A 24,463-nucleotide genomic window follows, 5' to 3' on the forward strand; every position below is an offset into this window, starting at 1 on the left:
CTCAGTGTATATTAAAAGAATAAAAAAATTAAATTGCCTGCAATTCCATCGTTCAACACTAATCACTGTTGACACTTTGATAGATGTTCTTTCTATTCTAGATGCACAAAGCAGGATTTTCAAAAATACATGATTTGAAAGTCAGAATTAGGGAAATGTTCCATATGCTGGTTCACCCCCCCCAGACAGCTACAGCGGCTAGGACTCAGCCACGCTGGAAGCAGGAACTTCATCTGGGTCCCCCACATGGGTGGCAGGGGCCTCAACACTTGGGCCACCCTACACTGTTGTTCCTGGGCCATCAGCAAGGAGTGGGATCAGAAGCAGAGCAGCTGGGACATGAACCGCCACCCACATAGAATGCCAGCATCACAGGCAGCAGCTTTACCTGCTACACCCCAACAAATCAGGATATTTTAGCTACAAATATTAGAGCAGTAGATTAGAAATGGCTTAAATAGTAGGGGTTCATCATCTGCCAGGACATTAGGTCTGGGCTGGCAGGCTTCTTTGACGCTGTTTGACTTTTCTTTTTGGACGGGAGTAGCTAGTGCAGCTGTTAACAGCTAGTAAAATCTCCTGTGACAGTGTCCAAAGCGGGAAGAAAATGATCTTTGTAGTTGTGCATCTCAAGAATGTCTTCCTTCCCAAGAAGGCTTCCCTTAATGTCTCATTGACTGGATCTTAGTTCCATGTTCACACTAACCTAAAAATTAAAAGTTGGGGCTGGCGCTGTGGTGTAGCAGGTAAAGCCGCCATCTGCAGTGTAGACATCCCATATGGGCGCCGGTTCAAGTCCTGGCTGCTCCACTTCCATTCCAGCTCTCTGCTATGGCCTAGGAAAGCAGTAGAAGATGGCCCAAGTCCTTGGGCTCCTGAACCTGCATGGGAGACCTAGAAGAAACTCCTGGCTCCTGGCTTTGGATTGGTGCAGCTCCAGCCATTGTGGCCAGTTGAGGGGTAAACCAACGGATGGGAGACTCTCTCTCTCTCTCTCTCTCTCTCTCTCTCTCTCTCTCTCTCTGCCTCTCCTTCTCTCCCTATGTAACTCTTTCAAATAAATCTTAAAAAATTAACAAAAATTAAATGTTAATATTTCAACTGTGAAATTTGTATGAATTTTTATAATAGCACTTAACAGTGATTTATGTTGTATATTTACTTGTCAGTTTGGTATTTTTACCTTTGTAGTAGGTACCTTCAGACTAAGCTTTTGCTCTTCTGGTAATTACTCCCCTTTGTTATTATAACTGCTTGGATGTGTTTCAGAATACTGCCACTTGAGCTATAGAATTCTCTATCTCATCCTCAAAACATCTTCTATATTTCATGAGACAGATTTACAGTAGCTGTTCTTCAAAAATATATTCCCCTACCTTGCAACCCCATCGCCTGTGATCAGCCAATCTGGAGAACATTTATTACAGAAAAATCTGGATCTATAATTTGGATGCCTTGCCACCAGGTGGTGACAGTGTCAAAATCATGTGCCTTTGGTTTCCTAGAATATCCTTAATTTCCATTTGTTTCCGACTTTGTTCCCAACAGCATGTCATTTTATAAGTTTCAATATTCACAGCATCTGTCTACCTTATCTATTTAGAAGTTTCACAAAAGTAACCCTGTTAATTGAATGCTTTTTTGGTTTTTAAAGTATAGTTCCTGCTTGGTCCAAGGGTGTGGTTCAAAGTTCTAAGCCTGTATCTCAACACATTCAGATACGGTTTAATAAATTTTCTTATGTCTCTTTTCTGTAGTTATGAAAAACTAAAACAGAAAGTTTAATGTTTTTATCATTTGATCAACAATTCTGATCTACCCTACAGAAATACTTCTGCATGTGCACACAGATATATGTCAAATAGTGGGAGTGTTGGAGCTTTGTAATCATGAAAAGCATGAATAAATAAAATACCTATTAATAGAGGAGTGGAATAATAAAGCAATAGTGTATAGCCTTTTTTAAAAAAAAGATTGCTAAAGACACCAAGGATGTGGAACAAAGGAACTCTGTATCTTTGCTGGTGGGAATGCAAAATTGGTACAACTTTGTTGGAAGACAATTTGGCAGCTTCTAACAAAACGCTCTTACGTAATACAACAGTTGTGCTTCTTGGCACTTACCCAGATGAGTTGAAAATTATGTCTACATGAAACCTACACACAGATGTTTATAGCAGTGTTATTTCATAATTGTCAAAATTTGGAAGATGTTTCAGTAGCTCAGTAGATAAACTGGTGTATTCATATGTTGGAATATTTGTGAGGATAAAAAGAAATCAGCTTTCATGACATGAAAACACATGGGCGGGGTGTGGGGGCTCTGGCACTGTGGCTTAGCAGGTAAAGCTGCCACCTGCAGTGCCGGCATCCCATATGGGTGGTGGTTGAAGTCTTGGTTTCTCTACTTCCCATCCAGCTCTCTGCTGTGGCCTGGGAAAGCAGTAGGAGATGGCCCAAGTCCTTGGGCCCATGCACCTGTGAGGGAGACATGGAAGAAGCTCCTTGCTCCTGACTTGGGATCGGTACAGCTCTGGACATTGTGGCCATCTGGGGAGTGAGCCAGTGGATGGAAGACTCTCTCTCTCTCTCTCTCTTTCTCTCTCTCTCTTTCTCTCTCTTTCTATCTCTCTACCTTTCATATAAATAAATCTTTTTAAAAAACACGTATTTTTAAGTGAAAGGATCTAGTATGAAAAGGCTACATACTGTATTATTCCAACTACATTACATTCTGGAAAAGACAAAACTAGAGACAATGTAAGTGGCAGGGGTTGCCAGGGGTTAACAAGAAGGGCAAGATGAGTGGGTAGTACATAGAGAATTTTTAGGGAATCAGAAATACTTTGTGTGATTAGTAGATCATTTGTCAAACCCTTAGAATGTCTGACACCAGAAGTGTCAACTGGTTAGGCTGCTGCTTGGCATACCCTCATCCCATGTTGGAGTTCTGGGTTAAGTCCCAGCTACTTTGCTTCCAATCCAGCTCCTTTCTAATGCTACCCCCATGGGAGACCTGGATGGAATTCCTGGCTCCTGGTTTCAGCCTGGCCCAGCTCTGGCTGTTGTAGTATTTTAGAGGGTGAACCAGCACATGGAAGTATGTTCTCTCTCTCTCTCTTTAAGATTTATTTATTTATTTATTTGAAAGTCAGAGTTACAGAGAGAGAGGAGAGGCAGAGAGAGATAGGTTCACTCCCCAGTTGGCTGCAAACAGCTGGAGCTGTTTCGATCCGAAGCCAGGAGCTTCTTCCAGGTCTCTCACGTGGGTGCAGGGGCCCAAGGAGTTGGGCCATCTTATACTGCTTTCCCAGGCCATAGCAGAGAGCTGGATGGGAAGTGGAGCAGCCGGGTCTCAAACTGGCACCCATATGAGATGCCAGCATTTCAGGCCAGGGCGTTAACCCGCAGCACCACAGCACCGGCCCCTTCATGCTCTTCATGTGCGCACACGTGTGTGTGTGTGTGTGTGTGTGTGTGTGTTACTCTGTAAATATGGGCTGATGTTGTAGTTGCAACAGGTTAAGCTGCTGTTTGCAAAACCAACATCTCATATGTGGGCTATTTGTAGTCCTAGCTCTCTGCTGATGTGCTTGGGAAAGCAGAAGATGGCCCAAATGTTTGGGCCCCCACACCTGTGGGAGACCTGGCTGGAGTTCCAGGCTCCTGACTTCAGCCCAGCCTTTCTCTGGCCATTATGGTCATTTGGGAGTGAACCCAGTGGATGAAAGATACCACTCCCTCGCTCTCTGGAACTCTGCCTTTCAAATAAATAATACTTTAAAAATAAATCAATCCTTTTTTTTTAAAGTGAACCCATATGTAAGCTGTGCACTTTGGGTGGTAATGATGCTAGTGTAAGCTAATCAGTTCTACAGATGCACTGTCTTGTGTGGAGTTGGGTATGTGGGAAATCTATAATTTCTGGTCAGTATTGCTGTGAACTTGAAACTGATCTTAAAAATCCATGCAGTTTTTTCGTAATATGTGTTTCCATGAACTTCTGAAGACCTCTCTGTTTTCAATGACTTTCTTCCCTGCCTATGGAAACCTCCATATTCTCCGCTTGTGCTTTGAGATTTGTTTCTAAAAAGGAAAACATCCGAGTTCCCCTCAGCCAGCTTGGTTCAGTGTTGCAGACAGGCATCTCCTGCATGCAGTGGAGCAGCCCTTTAGGGAACACTGGCCCTGCTTCTCAGCGCCTCAGTGTCCACATAGGTGGCCTGGAGTGCATTTAAAGGGAAGCATTTTATCAGATCCTGCATCTAAAGATGAAATCCTGTCTTTGTCCATTAGGAGTAGTTTTTATTGTTGCAGCTGTTGCTGTGTTGTTGGATTACCAGCTTTTAGGAAAATTATTTGCTTTAGTGAAATTTGGAATTGGATTTGTTACGAATTGGTTTGGGTTTTTCCATCATAGGAATGTGCCAGAAGAGTTTGCTTTTTAAAGGGATACTATCTTGAATATCTGTTATAAAATGTAGAGTATCACCCTCTTTTTAAAATTTTTGTAAATGTACACCTTTGTATTTCTTGAAAAGATAGAAATAAAAAGTTTTTTTGGTTTTTACTTTTAAAAAATTTTGAAACGTATTTATTTGAAAGGCAGAGTTAGAGAGAGAGAGGGAGACACACAGAGAAGAGAGATCTTCCATCCACTGCCACACTCCCCAGATGGCCATAACAGCCAGGGCTGGGATAGCCTGATGCCAGGAGCCAGAAGCTTGGGTGCAGGGGCCCAAACATTTGGGCCATCTTCCACTGATTTGCCAAGGTCATTAGCAGGGAGCTGGATTAGGAGTAGAACAGCCAGGAGTTGAACCAGCTTCTATATAGGATGCCAGTGCTGCAGGTGGTGGCTTAACCCGCTATGCCACAGCGCGGGCCCCAAGATTTTTTGTTTTCTAATTCAGGCTATAGTATTTAGCAGTAATTCATTTTTGTTTATGAACTAGATAAGGTTTTTTCATATATTAATATCTTGGGTATTTTAGTTGGACTTGTTATTGCAAGAAAACAGGTTTTTATTCAGCTCACCAGTCCTCAAAAATCTGGTATCCCCAACCAGCAGCATTATCAGCATCACCTGGAAACATGTTTAAAGTATAGACCTGCTCAGAACCTCATGGGATGGGGCCCAGCACCTTGTGTTTTAACAAACCTCTTGGGTTATTTGAATATGCATTAGATTACAAACTGTAGGTTCAGATGATAGGTGTACAGATGCTAAAAATCTTGGCTCTTAGCACTTCAGGCCTGCATTGGCTTAATTGTAAGGAACCATAGCAGTCGTGCTCCTAATCCAGTGCAGATGAAACACTGAAAGCAAGGACATACTAACAAGTAGTTTTCAGTGGCTGAAATTTTTGGAACAGTGAGTCAAGAATCCTTCGCAATGGAGTTGAATGAAATTGTTTCAGTTCTTAAGGTAGTTAGCAGAACTTCTCCTTTGATAACGTCATTTAGACTGGGCCTCCCTCTACTACCAAGATACTTAAAATGACAAATCATGGATTTAGTGCTTCACAATTAAAATAGGTAAAATTGGAGGTGGGTGTTTTGCACAATAATTACGACGCAGAAGGGGACACTCACATACCCTTTGAAGGAGCCAGAGTTTGAGTCCTTGCTGCACGTCTGATTCCAGCTTCCTAACTGTGCCCACCTTTGGGGGCAGCAGATAATGAGTCAGGTAGTTGGGTCCCTCCACGATCATGGGAGACCTGGACCGAGTTCCTGGCGCCTGGCTGTGGCCTGGCCAACAGCTGTTGCGGACATATGGGGAGTGGAGCAGCAGATGGAGAACTGATTTCTGTCTCTCTGTGTCAGATGAATTTTAAAACATAATAAAAATAATACATAAGGTTTTCAGAATTAAGGGATTCCTGAATGAATGGTCTCTATTTCAGATACTTTAAAGTTGTAAATAATTATAAAAGACATAATATTTGAATGATGTTTCATTAATGTAATTTAGATATGGATCTTTTTTAAGATTTATTTATTTGAAAGGCAGATACATATATAAACTTTTTGAACTTTATGAACTAGATAAGGTTTTTGCATATATTAATATCTTAGGTATTGACCTTAGGTATTCTCTCTTAGGTATAATAATAACTTAGTATTCTGAACATGTCTAAACTTTAAACATGTTCCCAGGTGATGCTGATAATGCTGCTGGTTGGGGATACCAGATTTTTTGAGCACTGGTGAGCTGAATAAAAACCTGTTTTCTAGCCGGCACCTCAGCTCACTAGGCTAATCCTCTGCCTTGCGGCGCCGGCACACCGGGTTCTAGTCCCAGTCGGGGTGCCAGATTCTGTCCCGGTTGCCCCTCTTCCAGGCCAGCTCTCTGCTGTGGCCAGGGAGTACAGTGGAGGATGGCCCAAATACTTGGGCCCCGTACCCCATGGGAGACCAGAAGAAGCACCTGGCTCCTGCCATCGGATCAGCGCGGTGCGCCGGCCGCAGCGCGCTGGCAGTGGCGGCCATTGGAGGGTGAACCAACAGCAAAGGAAGACCTTTCTGTCTCTCTCTCTCACTGTCCACTCTGCCTGTCAAAAAAAAACTGTTTTCTTGCAGTAGCAAGTCCAACTAAAATACCCAAGATACTAATATATGCAAAAACCTTATCTAGTTCGTAAAGTTCAATACCTAAGTTCAACTTTTTGAATTTATATATACACACACACACACACACATATATATATAAATGTATATAAGAGAGAGAGAGATCTTCCACTCACTGATTTACTTCCCAAATGGCCACAGCAGCCAGGGCTGGGCCAGGCTGAAGCAAGAAGCCAGAAGCTTCTGAGTCTCCCATGTGGGTAACAGGGGCCCAAGCACTTGGGCAATTTTCTGCTGCTTTTCCAGGTACATTAGTAGGGAGCTGGATTGAAAATGGAGCAGCACTTGTTGGTTGCCAACATCTCACAGAGCCACAGCAAAATCCCCTGTCTGAACTTCTTTTCATGAGAAAACCCTCTACTCTTGAATCATAATCAATATTATATATTATAAAAATAGTATTATAGTCTATATAAAGATTATATAATTTTATTATAGATGGGATACTTCAAAAAGTTCATGGAAAATGAAACTAAAAGACAGGTTTATTTTGACGTCAAAAATTTGAGATCTGTGCATAGTTTTTTCCTAATATACATTTTCCACCAACTTTTTAAAAAGATTTACTTATTTATTTGAAAGGCATGTGGGTGATCTTCTATCTGCTGGTTCACTCCCCAAATGGCCACAACGGCCAGAACTCGGCCAATCCAAAGCCAGGAGCCAGAAGTTTCTTTGGGTCTCCCATGTGGGTGCAGGGGCCCAAGGACTTGGACCATCTCTTATTGAAGTGCCCCTTTTTAATTATTGTAAGTATGTCCTTCAGGGTGCAATATTAACTTTTTAAACATGGCTTTATTTTATAAATGAGAACCCTGTTAAACGAGATATCTTTGCTAAGTTTAGTGCCTTAAAGTTTATTTTGGCTCTTAAATATATGGCAGATTCTCTTTAATTTAGGAAGATAATTAATCTCAAGAAGAGGTATAACTGGCCGGCGCCGCGGCTCACTAGGCTAATCCTCCACCTAGCGGCGCCGGCACACCGGGTTCTAGTCCCGGTCGGGGCGCTGGATTCTGTCCCGGTTGCCCCTCTTCCAGGCCAGCCCTCTGCTGTGGCCAGGCAGTGCAGTGGAGGATGGCCCAGGTGCTTGGGCCCTGCACCCCATGGGAGACCAGGAAAAGCACCTGGCTCCTGGCTCCTGCCATCGGATCAGCGCGGTGCGCCGGCCGCAGCGCGCCGGCAGCGGCGGCCATTGGAGGGTGAACCAACGGCAAAGGAAGACCTTTCTCTCTGTCTCTCTCTCTCACTGTCCACTCTGCCTGTCAAAAAAAAAAAAAAAAGAAGAAGAAGAAGAAGAAGAAGAGGTATAACTGGTTTGGGTGGTGTCTTGGCATTACCAGTAGTCTTGTTGATGCTGTGTACTGGAACCTGTGACTAAAGAACCATTAAAGGGAAGCTTACAGTGTGTCTTTTATGTGTATTGAGAAGTGAGACATTTCCCAAAGCCAAGTACAAGAATCAACTTTTTGAAGATAGTATTTCTGAATTTTGAACAAAGAGTCTCTAGGGGCCACCCTTTGGCTTACCAGTTAAGATGCCATTTAGAACACAGGTGTCCCATATTGAAGTGCCTGGGTTTGAGTCCCGGCTCCAGCTTTCTGCCAGCACAGATCCTCAGAGGCAGCAGATGATGGCTCAGGAACGTTTCTGCCACCCACATAGGAGACCTGGATTGGATTTCATTCCTGGCCATTTTGGGCTTCTGGGGAGTGACCTCTAGTGGACAGGAGCTTGCTTTCTCTCTCCAAAATAAAAATACCTTTTAAAGGGTATCTAAGTATTACCACCTTCTGCATATAACTAGATTATTAGGGGCCAGTGCTGTAGTGTAGCAAGTAAAGCTGCTACCTGAGGCGCCAGCATCCCATGTGGGCACTGGTTTAAATCCAGGCTGCCTCACTTCAGATCCAGCTCCCTGCTAATGCACTGGTAGAGCAGTGGAAAATGCCCCAAGTCCTTGGGTTCCTATACCCACATGGAAGACCCAGAAGAAGTTCCTGGTTCCTGACTTCCAACCAGCCCAACTCCAGCTGTTGAGGCCATTTAGGGAGTGAACCAGCAGGTGGAAACTCTCTCTCTGTGTCTCTTCCTCTGTCTGTCTGTAACTATGCCTTTCAAATAATAAATTTTTTTAAAATTATAAATAAATAATAGATCTTTTTAAAATAATTTTTTTTTAAAAGATTTATTTAAAGATAGAGTGACACAGCAGGGTACATACACACAGTTTGGGGGCAGGGCAGAGGAATAGCTATCTTCCATATGGTGGTTCATTCCCCCCAATACCTGCAACAACAGCTTGGTCTCAGCCAGGCCAAAGCTGCAGCTAGGAACTTCCTCTAGTGCTCCATACGTGTGGCATGGGCCCAGGCATTTGAGCTGTCGTCTACTGCCTTCCAGGCGCTTTAGCAGTAGTAGTAGTAGTAGAGTACCTGAGACTCCAACCTGCAGTCCTCTATGGATGTGGGCACTCCAAGTGCAGCTTAACCCACCATACCCAATGCCTGGCCCAGCATGAAACTAAATTCTGTTGTGAACTAAATTCTGTGCTTTTGTTATGTAGATTTATTTATTTATTTTAAAGGCAGAGTTAGAGGAGAAACAAAGAGGCCCAAACACTTGAGCCATCTTCTGCTTTTCCCAGGCACTTAGCAGGGAGCTGGACTGGAAGTAGAGCACCCAGGACATGAAGCAATGTCCATATAGAATGCCTGCATCACAGGCTGCGGCTTAACCTGCTAAATCACAACACCAACCACCCAGTTTCTTTCTTTCCTGTTTCGTTTTTTAATTTTTATTAATGTAAAGAGGACAGATTTCATGTGTCTCAGCCCTCCTCCTTCCTTCTTTTTTCTTTAATTTTTACAAAGATAATTTTAATCCATTCTAGTCACAGGCTTAATTCACCTTTAATCATAATATTCAATACATAAAAAGTAGGGAAACCACAGTTCCACAGGAGTGTAAACAAGGGCTAAAAACAACAATCAAATCTCAAGATCTGTTTCATTCCTATACATTTATTTTATTTGAAAGGTCAGTTACAGAGAAGAAGAGAGAGTGATTGAGAGCGCACTGCCATCCGCTGGTTCCCTCCCCAAATGACCACAACAGGTAGGGCTGGGCCAGGCTGAAGCCAGGAGCTTCATCTGGGTCTCCCACTTGGGTGGCAGGGCCCAAGCACTATCTTCTACTGCTTTTCCCAGGCACATTAGCCGGGAGCTGGATTAGAAGTGGAGCAGCCGGGACTTGAACCAGCGTCCATATGAGATGCCAGCACTGCAGGCAACAGTTTAACCCAGCGTGCCACAGTGTAGGCCCTGATACTTATCTTTTTGAGAATGGCTTATTTCACTAAGCATAATGATTTCAAGTTGTATATATTTTGTTGCAAAATACAGGATTTCATTCTTTTTAATGGTTGAGTGGTATTCTGTAGTGTTTATGTACCACATTTTCTTTATCCAGTCATCGGTTGATAGACATTGGGCTATTGTGAATTGAGCTGCAATAAACAGGGGGGTATAGAAGACTCTTTCATATGCTGGTTTCATTTCCTTTGGGAGTGGGATGGATGGGTCATATGATCTGTTTTTAGATTTCTAAAGAATCTGCATACTTTCTTCCATAATGGTTGTTGTAGTTTACATTCTCACCAACAGTGTATTGGGGTATGTTTTATTGATTTTGATTTTTTGAATGATAGTCATTCTAACTGGCATGAGGTAAAATCTCATTGTAGGCCGGCGCAGTGGCTCACTAGGCTAATCCTCCGCCTTGCGGCGCTGGCACACCGGGTTCTAGTCCCGGTCGGGGTGCCAGATTCTGTCCCGGTTGCCCCTCTTCCAGGCCAGCCCTCTGCTGTGGCCAGGGAGTGCAGTGGAGGATGACCCAAGTACTTGGGCCCTGCACACCATGGGAGACCAGGAGAAGTACCTGGCTCCTGCCATTGGATCAGCGCAGTGCACTGGCCATTGTGGGGTGAACCAATGGCAAAGGAAGACCTTTCTCTCTGTCTCTCTCTCTCACTGTCCACTCTGCCTGTCAAAACAAAACAAAACAAAACAAAAACGAAAACAAAACACAACAACAAACTTCATTGCCTCATTGTAGTTTTGACTTGCATTTCCCTGATATCAGTGATCCTGAGCATTTTTTCACATGTCAATTGGTCATTTGAATTTCATCCTTTGAAAAATGCCTGTATATATCTCCTTTGCCCATTTCTTAACTGAATTGTTTTTTTGTGATTGAGTTTCTTGAGCTCTTTTATAGCCTGGGTATTAATCCTGTATCAGTTGCATGGTTTGCAAATATTTTCTCCCATTCTGTATGTTGCCTCTTTGCTTTGTTGAGCACAGAATCTTCTTAGCTTGATGTATTTTTGCTTTTGTTGCCTGTGCATATGGGGTCTTTACCAAGAATTCTTTGCCTAAGCCAGTGTCTTCCAGAGTTTCTCATGTTTTCCTCTAATAATTTGATGAAATCAGGTCATAGATATAGATCCTTGATCCATTTTGAGTTGATTTTTGTATAAAGTGTAAGGTAGTGAGTGGTCTTGTTTCATACTGCTGCCCACGGAGATCAAAATTTTCTCAGCACCACTTGTTGAAGAAACTCATTTCTCCAGGATTAATTTTAGCTCATTTGTCAAAGTTGTTTGTAGATATGTGGATTAATTTCTGGAGTTTTATTCTGTTCCATTGGTCTACGTGTCTATTTTTGTGCCAATACCAGGCTTTTTTTTTTTTTTTTTTTAAGATTTATTTATTTATTTGAAAGGCAGAGTTACAGAGGGGCAGAGAGAGACAAAGGTCTTCCAACCTCTGGTTCACCCCCCAAAATGGCCACAACGGCCAGAGCTGTGCCAATCCAAAGCCAGGAGCCAAGAGCCTCCTTCAGGTCTCCCACATGGATGCAGGGGCCCAAGGACTTGGACCATCTTCTATTGCTCTCCTAGGCCACAGCAGAGAGCTGGATTGGAAGTGGAGCAGCCGGGACTATAATTGGCGCCCATGTGGGATGCCAGCACTGCAGATGCTGGCTCTAGCCACTATGCCAGGGTGCTGGCCCCAGGCTGTTTGGGTTATAACTGCCCTGTAGTATATCTTGAAATCTGGTATTGTGATGCTTCAGACTTTGTTTTTGTTGTTTAAAGTGCTTTAGTTATTTGGGGTTCTCTTGTATTTCCATATGAATTTTACCATCATTTTTTCTAGGTCTGAGGAGAATGTCATTGGTATTTTGATTGGTATTACATTGAATCTGTAAATTGCTTTCAGTAGTATGAACATTCTGATGATATTTATTTTTCCAATCCATGAATATGGAAGATTCTTCTATTTTTTTGTGTCTTCTATTTCTTTCTTTACTGTTTTGTAAGTTCCATTGTAGAGATCTTTCACATCTTTGGTTAAATTTAATTAAAAGAGTTTTTGGAGCTATTTTGAATGGGACTGATCTTACAAGTTCTTTCTCAGCCTTGGTGTTGTTGGTGTTTATAAAGGCAGTTGGTTTTTTTTTAAGATGTGATTTTATATCTGCAACTTTACTCTTTTATAAGTTCCAATAGTCTTTTAGTGGAGTCTTTTGGTTCCACTATATATAGGCTCATGTCATCTGCAAACAAGGATAATTTGACTCTCTCCTTTCAATTTGTATTCTTTTGATTTCTTTTTTTTACCAAATGGCTTTGGGTAAAACTTCCAGAACTACACTGAATAGCAGTGGTGATAGTGATTTTTTTTTTAAGATTTTATTTTATTTATTTGAGATGTAGGGTTACCGACAGAAAGAGAAAGAAAGGTCTTCCTCCCGTTGGTTCACTCCCCAAATGGCCACAATAGCCAGAGCTGCACGGATCTGAAGCCAGGAGCCAGGTGCTTCCCCTCTGTCTCCCATGTGGGTACAGGGGCCCAGGCACTTGGGCTATCTTCTGCTGCTTTCCCAGGCCACAGCAGAGAGCTGGATTGGAAGAGGAGCAGCTGGAGCTAGAACCATCACCCATATGGGATGCCAGTGCTTGCAGGTGCAGGATTAACCTACTGCACCACAGCGCTGGCCCCAATAGTGATTGTTATCTGGTTTCAGATCTTAATGGAAATGCTTCCAGCTTTTCCTCTTTCAATATGATGCTGGCTGTGTGTTTGTCACATATTGCCTTGATGGTGTTGAGGAATGTTCTGTCTGTACCCAAGATGCTTAAGGTTTTCTTCATGAAAGGATGTTGTGTTTCATCAAATGCTTTCTCTGCATTTATTGAGATAATCATATGGCTTTTATTCGTCAGTTTGTTAATGTTACATATCCCATTTATTGATTTGCATATGTTGAACCATCCCTGCATACCAGGGAAGACATATCACACTTGGTCCATGTGACTGATCATTCTGATATGTTGTTGGATTTGATTAGCTAGTTGAGGAATTTTGCATCTGTGTTTTTCAGGGATATTGGTCTATAGTTCTCTTTCTTTGTTGTATCTTTTTCTGATTTTGTAAGTGAGGTGATTCTAGCCTTTTCAGAAGGAGTTTGGGAGGATTCTCTCCCTTTCAGTTGTTTTGAATAGTTTGAGAAGATTTGGAAGTAGTTCTTTAAAGGTTTGGTATTGAAACCACCAGTCCTGGGCTTTTCTTTGTTGGGAGGCTATGTATTACTGATTCAATCTCCATCTTGGTTATTGGTCTCTTTTTGGTTTTCTGTGTCTTCATGACTCAATTTTTGTAGATTGTATGTTATTAAGTTCCCATGTGTTTGCATATTTTCTAGAGTTTCTTAAGTTGTTAATTTCTGGCTTTATTCCACTGTGGTCAGAAAAGATACGTGGTATGAATTCATTGTTTTTTAATTTATTGAGACTTGCTTTCTGCCCTAGCATGTGATCTATCCTAGAGAAAGTTCCCATGCTCTAGTGAACAAAGACTGTGTATTCTAAAGTTGTGGGATGAGATGTTCTTTAGGTGTCAATTAACTCCATTTGCTCCATAGTGTAGATTAGCTCTAGATTTGTTGATTTTTCTGTCTAGTTGATTTGTCCATAGATGAAAATGGGGTGTTGAAATCCCTCATTATTATTGTATTGGGGCCTATGTCTCCCTTTTTTAGATCCGTTAACATTTGTTTTAAATAGTCAGGAACCCTGACATTGGGTGCATATACATTAATTACAGTCACATATTTCTGTTGAATTTATCCATTAATCATTCCATAATGCCCTTCATTGTCTTTCAACAGTTTTTGTGGTAAAGTCTATTTTGTCTGATATTAGGATGACTACACCTGCTCATTTTTCCTTTCCGTTAGCATGGGCTATCTTTTCCCATTATTAATTGGAGAATTTAGGCCATTTACATTCAAGGTTATTATTATTAAGATTTATTTAATTATTTGAAAGGCAGAGTTACAAAGAAGCAGAGGCAGAGAGAGAGGAGTTTTCCATCCATTGGTTTGCTCCCCAGATGACCAAAATAGCTGGAGCTGAGCCGATCCAAAGCCAGGAGCCAGAAGCTTCTTCTAAGTCTCTCATATGGGTGCAGGAGCCCAAGGACTTGGGCCATCTTCTACTGCTTTCCCAGGCCATAGCAGAGAGCTTGATGAGAAGTGGAGTAACTGGGACTCAATGCGGCACCCATATGGGATACTGACACTGTAGACAGTGGCTCTACCCACTACACCACCGCACCCCAGCACCAGCCCCTCAAGGTTATTATTGATAAGTAACAATTTGGTCCTGCCATTTTTCCATAGTATTCCTATTGTTTGCTTTGGATTTCCTTTGTATTTTTACTAGGAGATTTTTTGCCTTCACCTTATTTCATAATGGTAACTATCTTTCTCTGTTTCTGTGTGTAGCACATGCTCAAGTATCATTTCTAAGGCTGGATGAGTGGCGACAGATTTTTTTCAATTTCTGTTTGTTTTGAAAGGTCTTTATTTCAACTTCATTTATAAATAAGAGCTTTATTGGGCATGACATTCTGGGTTGACAGTTTTTTGGTTTTTTTTTGTTTTTTTGTTTGTTTGTTTGTTTTTTCCTTTTAGGACTTGGACTGTCTCTCTTAATTTTCTTCTAGTCTGCAGGGTTTCTAATGAGAAATCAGCTGTTAGTCTAATTGGAGATCCTCTGAAGGTAATCTGGTGTTTTTCTTGTACACATTTTGTAACCTTTCCCTTATGTTTTACTATGGAGAGTTTGTCTATATATAATGTGTCGTGATGAAGATGTTTTCTGATCATGTCTGTTAGGAATTCTTTGTGGTTACTGTGCTTGGATGTCTCTGTGTTTCTTAATACTAGGGAAGTTTTCTGCTGTTTTTCATTGAATAGGCCTTCTAATCCATTCTGTTTCCATACCTTCAGGAGCTTCTAAGATGGTGGTGTCCGTAAATCTCAAGCACTATCTTCAGTTTTTCTTTTTTCCTCCTTCCTTTTTTGTGTTCTAGCTCAGATAATTTTTTCTTCCATGTCACTGAGTCTATTGGTAACACATTGCACTGTATTTTCTACTTGACATTTGAATTCTTCATTTCTAATATTTCAGTTTGATTGCTGTTCAGTATCCGTCTACCAGCAGAATTTCTTATCCATGTCATGTATGGATTTATCTCATGAATTTGTTTGTTTTTCAGTCACATTATGATCATTCTTTTGAATCCCTTTGCAGGCATTTCATCAGTCTCTTCGTCTTAACATTCTAATACTGAAATATTGCTATGTTCCTTTTGGGGAGTCATTGTTCATATTTAATATTGTAATCTTGTTCATATTTCATGTTTCCTATATTTTTTAAAAAAAGATTTTGCTTATTTATTTGAAAGGTAGAGTTAGAGGGAGAGACAGAGGGAGTGAGATCTTCCATCTGCTGGATCACTCCCCAAATGACCACAGGAGCCAGAGCTGGACCATTCCAAAGCCAGGAGCCAGGAGTGTCATCCAGGTCTCACATGTGGGTGGCAGGGGTCCAAGTACTTGGGCCATCTTCTGCTGCTTTCCCAGGTGCATTAGCAGGGAGCTGAAATAGAAGTGGAACAGCTGGGACTCCAACCAGCATCCATATGTGATACCAGCACCACAGGCAGCAGCCCAACTTGCTATGATACAGTGCCTGCCCCTGTTTCTTATATTTCTATGTTTATTTTTAGGCATTTGTGAAAATACTTGTTGGTTGTCTCCTCTGATGGCTTTTATCTTTGAAATACATCTCTGTGACTTAGTGGAGTGTCTGCTCCTTCAGTGGATAGCCAGAGGTGTGTGCTGTGTGGGTTCAGGGAGCTGAGTCAGTGCTCAAGGGGGGAGCAAGAGTCCAGGGTGAACCCAAGTTGGACGTGATAGATTTCCCCTGTTACCTGCAGTGGATAGAGAATGATTGCATTGGCTGGTGTGATTATAGCCTCACCTCCTCTCTGCCAAGGAAGTCAATACGACAGTGACTATATACCCCACCCACGCTGGCTCATTCACCACACAAAGGATCTGCGTGGTCTTCAGTGTGAGCCCAGAACCCTCTGCAGTGATGCATCCCTGGTGGCCAGGGAGCTCTGAGCCTCTGAAACCAGACACAGTGATTTCTCAGGGACCCAGCTACACCCCATGCCCAATTGTGCATACAGAATTCTACCAGTCATAGCATGTGAGACTCCCACAGTCGCAGGGGGCTCAGGATCACTCTTAGCCCTGGAGCCTGTCTTGTCCCAGGAGAGAGCTAAGATGTTTCCAGAGCCAGCTGCCTGTCAGTGCTGCACGTTGGCAGTTTGTGTCTGGGCCCTCGTGATTAGAGTGAGGTTAGAGGAGTGCCTCACAGGCCTAAGTGGATGCACTGCCCCCTGCCAAGCCTCCAGGCTAGACTCAAAGACAGTGGGCAGCACAGATTTATCCCTCCGATAAAATCCTCTGTAGCGCACAAGTGTACCACAACAGTTTCTGCTGGCCTTATTGAGATGGCACTTCCTCCCTGCCAGTCGGTGGGTACCCTTGTCGGGGGGTGGGAAAAGGCAGTGTGCTCTCCCTTCATGTTGTTAGGTGGGCACCCTGCCCCTGGCTAGTGCTCCAGACCAAACTCAGAGTCAGTGTGAGTGATCTCAGGTGATCTCACCAGTGGTGTCGGCTGCCGCAGACGCCTCTCACTTTGCTCCAAGAAGATGCTGTCTCCTCCAGCCACCATCTACGGGAGTCACCGGTGGTGTTCCCACTTGGCTCTTGTGTATTTGTCCTGTCCCATTCTGCTCCATGGCACCTCTTCTTTCTGTAGAATTTCCGCTGCAAATTTCTCTCCATCTCTCCCCTGGGAATGCAGTTACTCTGCTTTTCTTGTTATCTTCCATGGTCAGAATCAGCTCTTTCCCCATTTCAGACACCGTGGATCATTGCTAGTTAACTTCTGAAGTGGCACAGCTATCCTTGGGAGGCAGCAGGTGACGGTTTAAGTACTTGGGTCCCTCCTGCCCACCTTTGGTTTCTTTTAATTAGTGAACAAATACTAAATTTACCCAATTGTTAGCTATTTTCTAAATGCTTATAACCCAGTTGTTAGGAAGATATGGATTATTTTTTAGGAAGGCTATTACTGAATCAAATGCATCTAAAATTTCTAACTCGTTTGTTGTAGAAGATATGGTAGATATGTAGAAGATATGGTAGGCCTTGTTTAGGTGTAGGCCTAGCCACATGCTAATGAGTATTCCGTATCTATACTCTTTTTGTGTTGTTATTAATCTATTTCTACATCTCATTTATCTGCATTCTAAGCTGAGTAAAATGCTTAAGCTGATCATTTTTTAAAAAGTTGTCTATTTGTTGGACAGAGATACACAGAGACAGATAGAATGAGAGCTCCTTTCCTCTGTCTCACTTCTTAAATGCCTGCAATGACTGAGGCTGGGCCAGGTCCAGAGTAGGGGACTAGGAATATAGTCAAGGTTTCTCACGTGGGTGGTGGGAACCCAGTAGTTGAGCCATCACTGCTGCCTCCCAGGACCTGCATTGGCAAGAGCTGGGCATTAAACCAAGCACTGCAGGATGGGATGCAGACATCTTACTTTCTAAGCTAAATACCTACTCTCTGATCGTTTTTAAGGTATGTAATGCATACCTCAACAGTCTAACAGACTTTTTTCCTAAGAACTTAGTATGTGAGGTATGTAATACCTCATAAGATATTTAGGAATAAAATGATACTTTGATTACTGACTGTTAGCAAAACAAGTCACAATACTCTAAGGCCATAAGAAACAGTCGTGGATATTTTGAAAAGACTAGTCAGAAGTCAAATGATATTTGAAGAGGTAATTTAAATAAAACATAACTAGTTTTAAATTTTCAAATACAATTTTTTTTTTTTTTTTTTTTTTTGACAGGCAGAGTAGACAGTGAGAGAGACAGAGAGATAGGTCTTCCTTTGCTGTTGGTTCACCCTCCAATGGCTGCAGCGGCCGGCGCACCTTGCTGATCCGAAGGCAGGAGCCAGGTGCTTCTCCTGGTCTCCCATGGGGTGCAGGGCCCAAGCACTTGGGCCGTCCTCCACTGCACTCCCGGGCCACAGCAGAGAGCTGGCCTGGAAGAGGGGAAACTGGGACAGAATCCAGTGCCCCAACCGGGACTAGAACCTGGTGTGCCAGCTCCACAAGGCAGAATATTAGCCTATTGAGCCTCGGCACCAGCCTTCAAATACAGTTTCTTTTTTTCTTTTTCTTTTTTTTTTTTTTTTACTAATTTTTTTTAACTTTTATTTAATGAATACAAATTTCCAAAGTACAGCTTATGGATTACAATGGCTTTCCCCCCGCCTAACTTCCCTCCCACCCGCAACCCTCCCCTTTCCCGCTCTCTCTCCCCTTCCATTCACATCAAGATTCATTTTCAATTCTCTTTGTATACAGAAGATCAGTTTAGTATATATTAAGTAAAGATTTCAACAGTTTGTGCCCACATAGAAACACAAAGTGAAAAATACTGTTTGAGTACTAGTTATAGCATTAAATCACACTGTACAGCACATTAAGGACAGAGATCCTACATGAGGAGTAAGTGCACAGTGACTCCTGTTGTTGACTTAACCAATTGACACTCTTGTTTGTGGCACCAGTAATCACCCTAGGCTCTTGTCATGAGTTGCCAAGCCTATGGAAGCCTTTTGAGTTCACAGACTCTGATCATATTTAGACAAGGTCATAGTCAAAGTGTAAGTTCTCTCCTCCCTTCAGAGAAAGGTACCTCCTTCTTTGATGACCTGTTCTTTCCATTGGGATCTCACTCGTGGAAATCTTTTTTTTATTTAGGTGATTCTTTTTTTTTTTTTTTGTGGTTTTTTGTTTTGTTTTGTTTGTTTGTTTGTTTGTTTTTTGTGACAGAGCATCTTGGCTTTCCATGGCTGAAATACTCTCATGGGCTTTTCAGCCAGATCCGAATGCCTTTAGGGCTGATTCTGAGGCCAGAGTGCTGTTTAGGACATCTGCCATTCTATGAATCTGGTATGTATCCTGCTTCCTATGTTGGATCGTTCTCTCCCTTTTTTATTCTATAGGTTAGTGTTTTCAGACACTAGTCTTGTTTATATGATCCTTTTGACTCTTAGTCCTATCATTATGATAAATTGTGAACAGAAATTGATCACTTGGACTAGTGAGATGGCATTGGTACATGCCACCTTGATGGAATTGAATTGGAATCCCCTGGCACGTTTCTAGCTCTACCGTTTGGGGCAAGTCAGCTTGAGCATGTCCCAAATTGTACATCTCTTCCCTCTCTTATTCCCACTCTTATATTTAACAGGGATCATTTTTTCAGTTAAGTATCAACACTTAAGAATAGCTATGTATGAATTACAGAATTCAACCAATAGTATTAAGTAGAGCAAACAAAAAAAAATACTAGGAGGGATAAGGTATTAAGTTGTTCATCAACAGTCAGGGCAAGGACTGATCAAGTCACCGTTTCTCATAGTATCCATTTCACTTCAACAGGTTTCCTTTATGGTGCACAGTTAGTTGTCACCGATCAGGGAGAACATATGATATTTGTCCCTTTGGGACTGGCTTATTTCACTCAGCATGATGTTTTCCAGATTCCTCCATTTTGTTGCAAATGACCGGATTTTCATTGTTTTTTACTGCTGTATAGTATTCTGTAGAGTACATATCCCATAATTTCTTTATCCAGTCTACTGTTGATGGGCATTTAGGTTGATTGCAGGTCTTAGCTATTGTGAATTGAGATGCAATAAACATTAATGTGCAGACCGCTTTTTTGTTTGCCAATTTAATTTCCTTTGGGTAAATTCCAAGGAGTGGGATGGATGGGTTGAATGGTAGGGTTATGTTCAGGTTTCTGAGGAATCTCCAGACTGACTTCCATAGTAGATTTACCAGTTTACATTCCCACCAACAGTGGATTAGTGTCCCTTTTTCCCTTCATCCTCACCAGCATCTGTTGTTGGTAGATTTCTGAATGTGGGCCATTCTCACCAGGGTGAGGTGAAACCTCATTGTGGTTTTGATTTGCATTTCCCTGATTGCTAGTGACCTTGAACATTTTTTCATGTGTCTGTTGGCCATTTGGATTTCCTCTTTTGAAAAATGTCTATTGAGGTCCTTGGCCCATCTCTTAAGTGGGTTGTTAGTTTTGTTGTTGTGGAGTTTCTTGATCTCTTTGTAGATTCTGGTTATTAATCCTTTATCTGTAGCATAGTTTGCAAATATTTTTTCCCATTCTGTTGGTTGCCTCTTTACTCATCTGTTTCTTTTGCAGTACAGAAACTTCTCAATTTGATGCAATCCCAATAGTTGATTTTGGCTTTGACTGACTGTGCCTCGAGGGTCTTTTCCAGGAAGTCTTTGCCGGTGCCAATATCTTGCAGGGTTTCTCCAATGTTCTCTAATAATTTGATGGTGTCGGGTTGTAGATTTAGGTCTTTAATCCATGCTGAGTGGATTTTTGTGTAAGGTGTAAGGTGGGGTCTTGCTTCATGCTTCTGCACGTGGAGATCCAGTTTTCCCAGCACAACTTATTGAATAGACTGTCCTTGCTCCAGGAATTGGTTTTAGATCCTTGATCAAATATAAGTTGGCTGTAGATGTTTGGGTTGATTTCTGGTGTTTCTATTCTGTTCCATTGGTCTATCCATCTGTTTCTGTACAATACAATTTTTTTTTTTTTTTGGACAGGCAGAGTGGACAGTGAGAGAGAGAGAGACAGAGAGAAAGGTCTCCCTTTGCCGTTGGTTCACCCTCCAATGGCCGCCGCGGCCGGCGCACCGCGCTGCCAATGGCAGGAGCCAGGTACTTCTCCTGGTCTCCCATGGGGTGCAGGACCCAAATACTTGGGCTATCCTCCACTGCACTCCCTGGCCACAGCAGAGAGCTGGCCTGGAAGAGGGGCAACCGGGACAGAATCCGGTGCCCCGACCGGGACTAGAACCCGGTGTGCTGGCGCCGCAAGGCGGAGGATTAGCCTAGTGAGCCGCGGCGCCGGCCTGTACAATACAATTTCTAGCTAGATAGACCTCAAGTTATTTTGGGTGGGGAACTGGTTAATTGGAAACTATGTGGAAAAAACTGAGGGCATAATACTCATTTTTATTCAGGAAATAAGAACACATCTTTTATACTTTTTTCACTCTTCCCCACTGTTTCTTTAGTCCTTTATTTTTTTCAAAATAGAGTTTAGTTCCAGTGTAGTTTGACTATTTTTGACATTGACATGAGCCAAAAATATATTTTATTTTATCTTCATAAACTATGTGTCAATAAAGTTTATCTTATCAAATCATTTATTTGTTTTTGATTTTCTAGTTGTCTGAGGGAAACCAAAAGTATGCAAACCTACAGAAAAATATTGAGAAAGCTAAAATTGGCCGACATGAGACGGTAAGTTTGTGTTTATTAATTCTTTAATAATGGCAAGTTTTTATTTTTCTTTAAGATTTATTCTTATTTATTTGAAAGACAGAGTTACACAGAGAAGTAGGGACAGGTCTTCTATCCACTGGTTCACTCCCCAAATGGCTGCAACAGCCTTAGCTGGGCCGATCTGAAGCCAGGAGCTTCTTCCAGGTCTCCCACATGGATGAAGGGGCCCAAGGACTTGGGCTGTCCTCTGCTACTTTCCCAGCTGCATTATCAGGGAGCTGGATTGGAAATGGAGCAGCTAGGACTTGAACTGGCGCCCATATGGGATGCCAGTGCTGCAGGCCAGGGCTTTAAACCACTGTGCCATAGTGCCGGCTCTGATAATGGCACTTTAAGTACAAGAGTTAGGACACCAGACTCTATGTGAGGTGGATGCCATTCCTAACAGAAGAGGAGATGATCACAACAAAGAACGTGAATGTTTGACCTGGTAGGATCCACGGAAAGTGGACCAGACTTACTACCGCAGTTCTTGCCCCCCCCCCCTTTTTTTTTTTTAAAGCATTTATTTTAAAGTCACAGTTACACAGAGAGAAAAGAGGCAGAGAGAGAGAGAGGTCTTCCATCCGCTGGTTCACTCCCCAGTTGGCTGCAATGGCTGGAACTGCACTGATCCAAAGCCAGGAGCCAAGGGCCAGGAGCCTCCTCCAGGTCTCCCACAGCAGTTCAGGAGCCCAAGGAATTGGACCATCTTCCACTGCTTTCTCATGCCACAACAGAGAACCGGATTGGAAGTAGAGCAGCTGGGACTTGAACCAGCGCCCATATGGGATGTTGGCAATGCAGGCGGCAGCCCCACCCACTATGCCACAGTGCCAGCCCCACCCAGTTATTGCTTTATAAAGCCATATTAGCATAGAATACAAGTCCTGAAGCCAGACTGCCCGGGTTTGAGTCTTCCACATTCTCTGCTCTTGGTTGTAAGATGGGGATAATACAGTCTACCTCACTGAGTTATTGTGTGGATTAAGCTGCTTAATATTTGCAAAGCACTTAAGAGGACCTAGTACATGGCAAGGCCTGCATAGATATTTACAACACTTTTTATAGAGGTTTTCACTTTCTCTAGTTCATTGCAGAACAAAGTGAAAACTAGCAACGTGGTATCCTTGTAGGCTGGTGATATTTTTAAACTATTTAAATGAATATTGACCTACTTCATAAGTAGTTTCTCTAAAGTATTATGTTAAAGGCTTTTTAAAGATGCTTTACTGTCTAGTGTCATCATTATCTCAGGAATGGATATATGACTAAAAAATATTGAAGAGCAACATGAACTACTAAGCACTTCATGTGTGCCTCTGTTTGTATCACTTAACTGTGAAAGGAGGGGACTGGAAAACTTTCTCATGTAGACAGGATTATATCACAGATTTATGGTAGCTTTATGCTTTCATACTTGATTGACATACATTCTTTTAAGTGAACTGTGTGCAAAACTGGGAACTAGGCTGGCGCCACGGCTCACTAGGCTAATCCTCTGCCTGTGGCACCAGCACCCCGGGTTCTAGTCCCGGTTGCTCCTCTTCCAGTCCAGCTCTCTGCTGCGGCCTGGGAAGGCAGTGGAGGATGGCCTAAGTGCTTGGGCCCTGCACCCGCATGGAAGACCAAGAGGAAGCACCTGGCTCCTGGCTTCGGATCTGCACAGCACGCCGGCCGTAGCGGCCATTTGTGGGGTGAACCAATGGCAGGACGACATTTCTCTCTGTCTCTCTAACTGTCTAACTCTGTCAAAAACAAAATAACAAAAAACTAGGAACTGGAGAATGATCATTTTTAAAGAATATTCAAGACAAGGTTAGTTTGGGGCATTACCTGAATCTGTTATGTTATTTCTTCAATTAGCAGTTGTGATTACCACTTCTTTAATTAATCCTCATTTTTTCTATGAATGACACTGGAAATAATTTATAAAAGCATCGTCAGTTATGGTGGCATACTCAGGGCCCAGAAGTTGCCAGCCAGTCTACTGTTAGTCCATTAGAACCAGTACAATTTGGAGGATTTGGGGGGAACTCCACCAGCAAATCTAGTTGGTACCTGTACCTATCAGAAGAGTATAGTCATTCAGAAAGGTTACTGAGAAAGACAATTCCTGAGCTTACCAGGAATTTTTGGAAGTACCAAGCCCCTATGGACTAGCTATCTATGCTGCTTGGTGAAGAAGTAAGTAGCTAGCATGTTTATTTTGCTAAGAGCCAGGAAAGTACTATTGAAATGCAGTTCATATATTCACTGAGCCCTGCCAGACAGTCTAAGAAGGCCTCCTCTATTGCTGTCTTCTTTTTACATTTGAGGAACTAGACACATAGACAAGTTCAATAGTTTGGCAAAGATCACAGCGCTAGTGACCGTCTGAGACAAATCCAGTTTAGTGTCTGGAGAGCCATCATTGTGTTCACTCAGATGTGCACCACTCTGCTTCTCTTGTTTTCATCATTCTCCCTACTTTTTTTTTTCTTTTTTTTTTCTTTTTTTTTAAACTTTTATTTAATGAATATAAATTTCCAAAGTACAGCTTATGGATTACAATGACTTCCCCCCAATAACGTCCCTCCCCTTTCCCACTCCCTCTCCCCTTCCATTCACATCAAGATTCATTTTCGATTCTCTTTATATACAGAAGATCAGTTTAGCATACATTAAGTAAAGATTTCAACAGTTTGCTCCCACACAGAAACATAAAGTGAAAAATACTGTTTGAGTACTAGTTATAGCATTAAATCTCAATGTACAGCACACTAAGGACAAAGATCCTACATGAGGAGTAAGTGCACAGTGACTCCTGTTGTTGACTTAACCAATTGACACTCTTGTTTATGGCCTCAGTAATCACCCTAGGCTCTTGTCATGAGCTACCCCCTGAGTTCACTGACTCTGATCATATTTAGACAAGGCCATGGTCAAAGTGGAAGTTCACTCCTCCC

At 42.3% G+C, this 24,463-nt stretch overlaps 1 protein-coding gene across 13 annotated transcripts in view; it reads left to right on the top strand.

Annotated features, from left to right (window-relative positions):
• MND1 (meiotic nuclear divisions 1) overlaps positions 1-24,463 on the top strand; it is a 91,336-nt gene that overhangs the window by 40,839 nt on the left and 26,034 nt on the right. For 11 of the 13 annotated variants that reach the window (XR_011378211.2, XR_016211844.1, XR_016211845.1 and 8 more), the window contains one exon: positions 21,420-21,494. Coding sequence is in view for 9 of the 13 variants with exons in the window: in XM_008267299.5 (XP_008265521.3) it covers positions 21,420-21,494 (75 nt within the window). In the remaining 4 variants the exon portion in view is untranslated. Of the gene's footprint in view, positions 1-2,419; positions 2,633-9,672; positions 9,760-21,419; positions 21,495-24,463 lie in introns of those variants that run through there. The other 2 variants (XM_089302300.1, XM_089302303.1) reach the window with 2 other exon arrangements.

Source organism: Oryctolagus cuniculus, chromosome 8, assembly GCF_051225735.1.
Source record: "Oryctolagus cuniculus isolate XC-2025 breed Fujian yellow rabbit chromosome 8, ASM5122573v1, whole genome shotgun sequence".
NCBI classification, from domain to species: Eukaryota; Metazoa; Chordata; class Mammalia; order Lagomorpha; family Leporidae; genus Oryctolagus; species Oryctolagus cuniculus.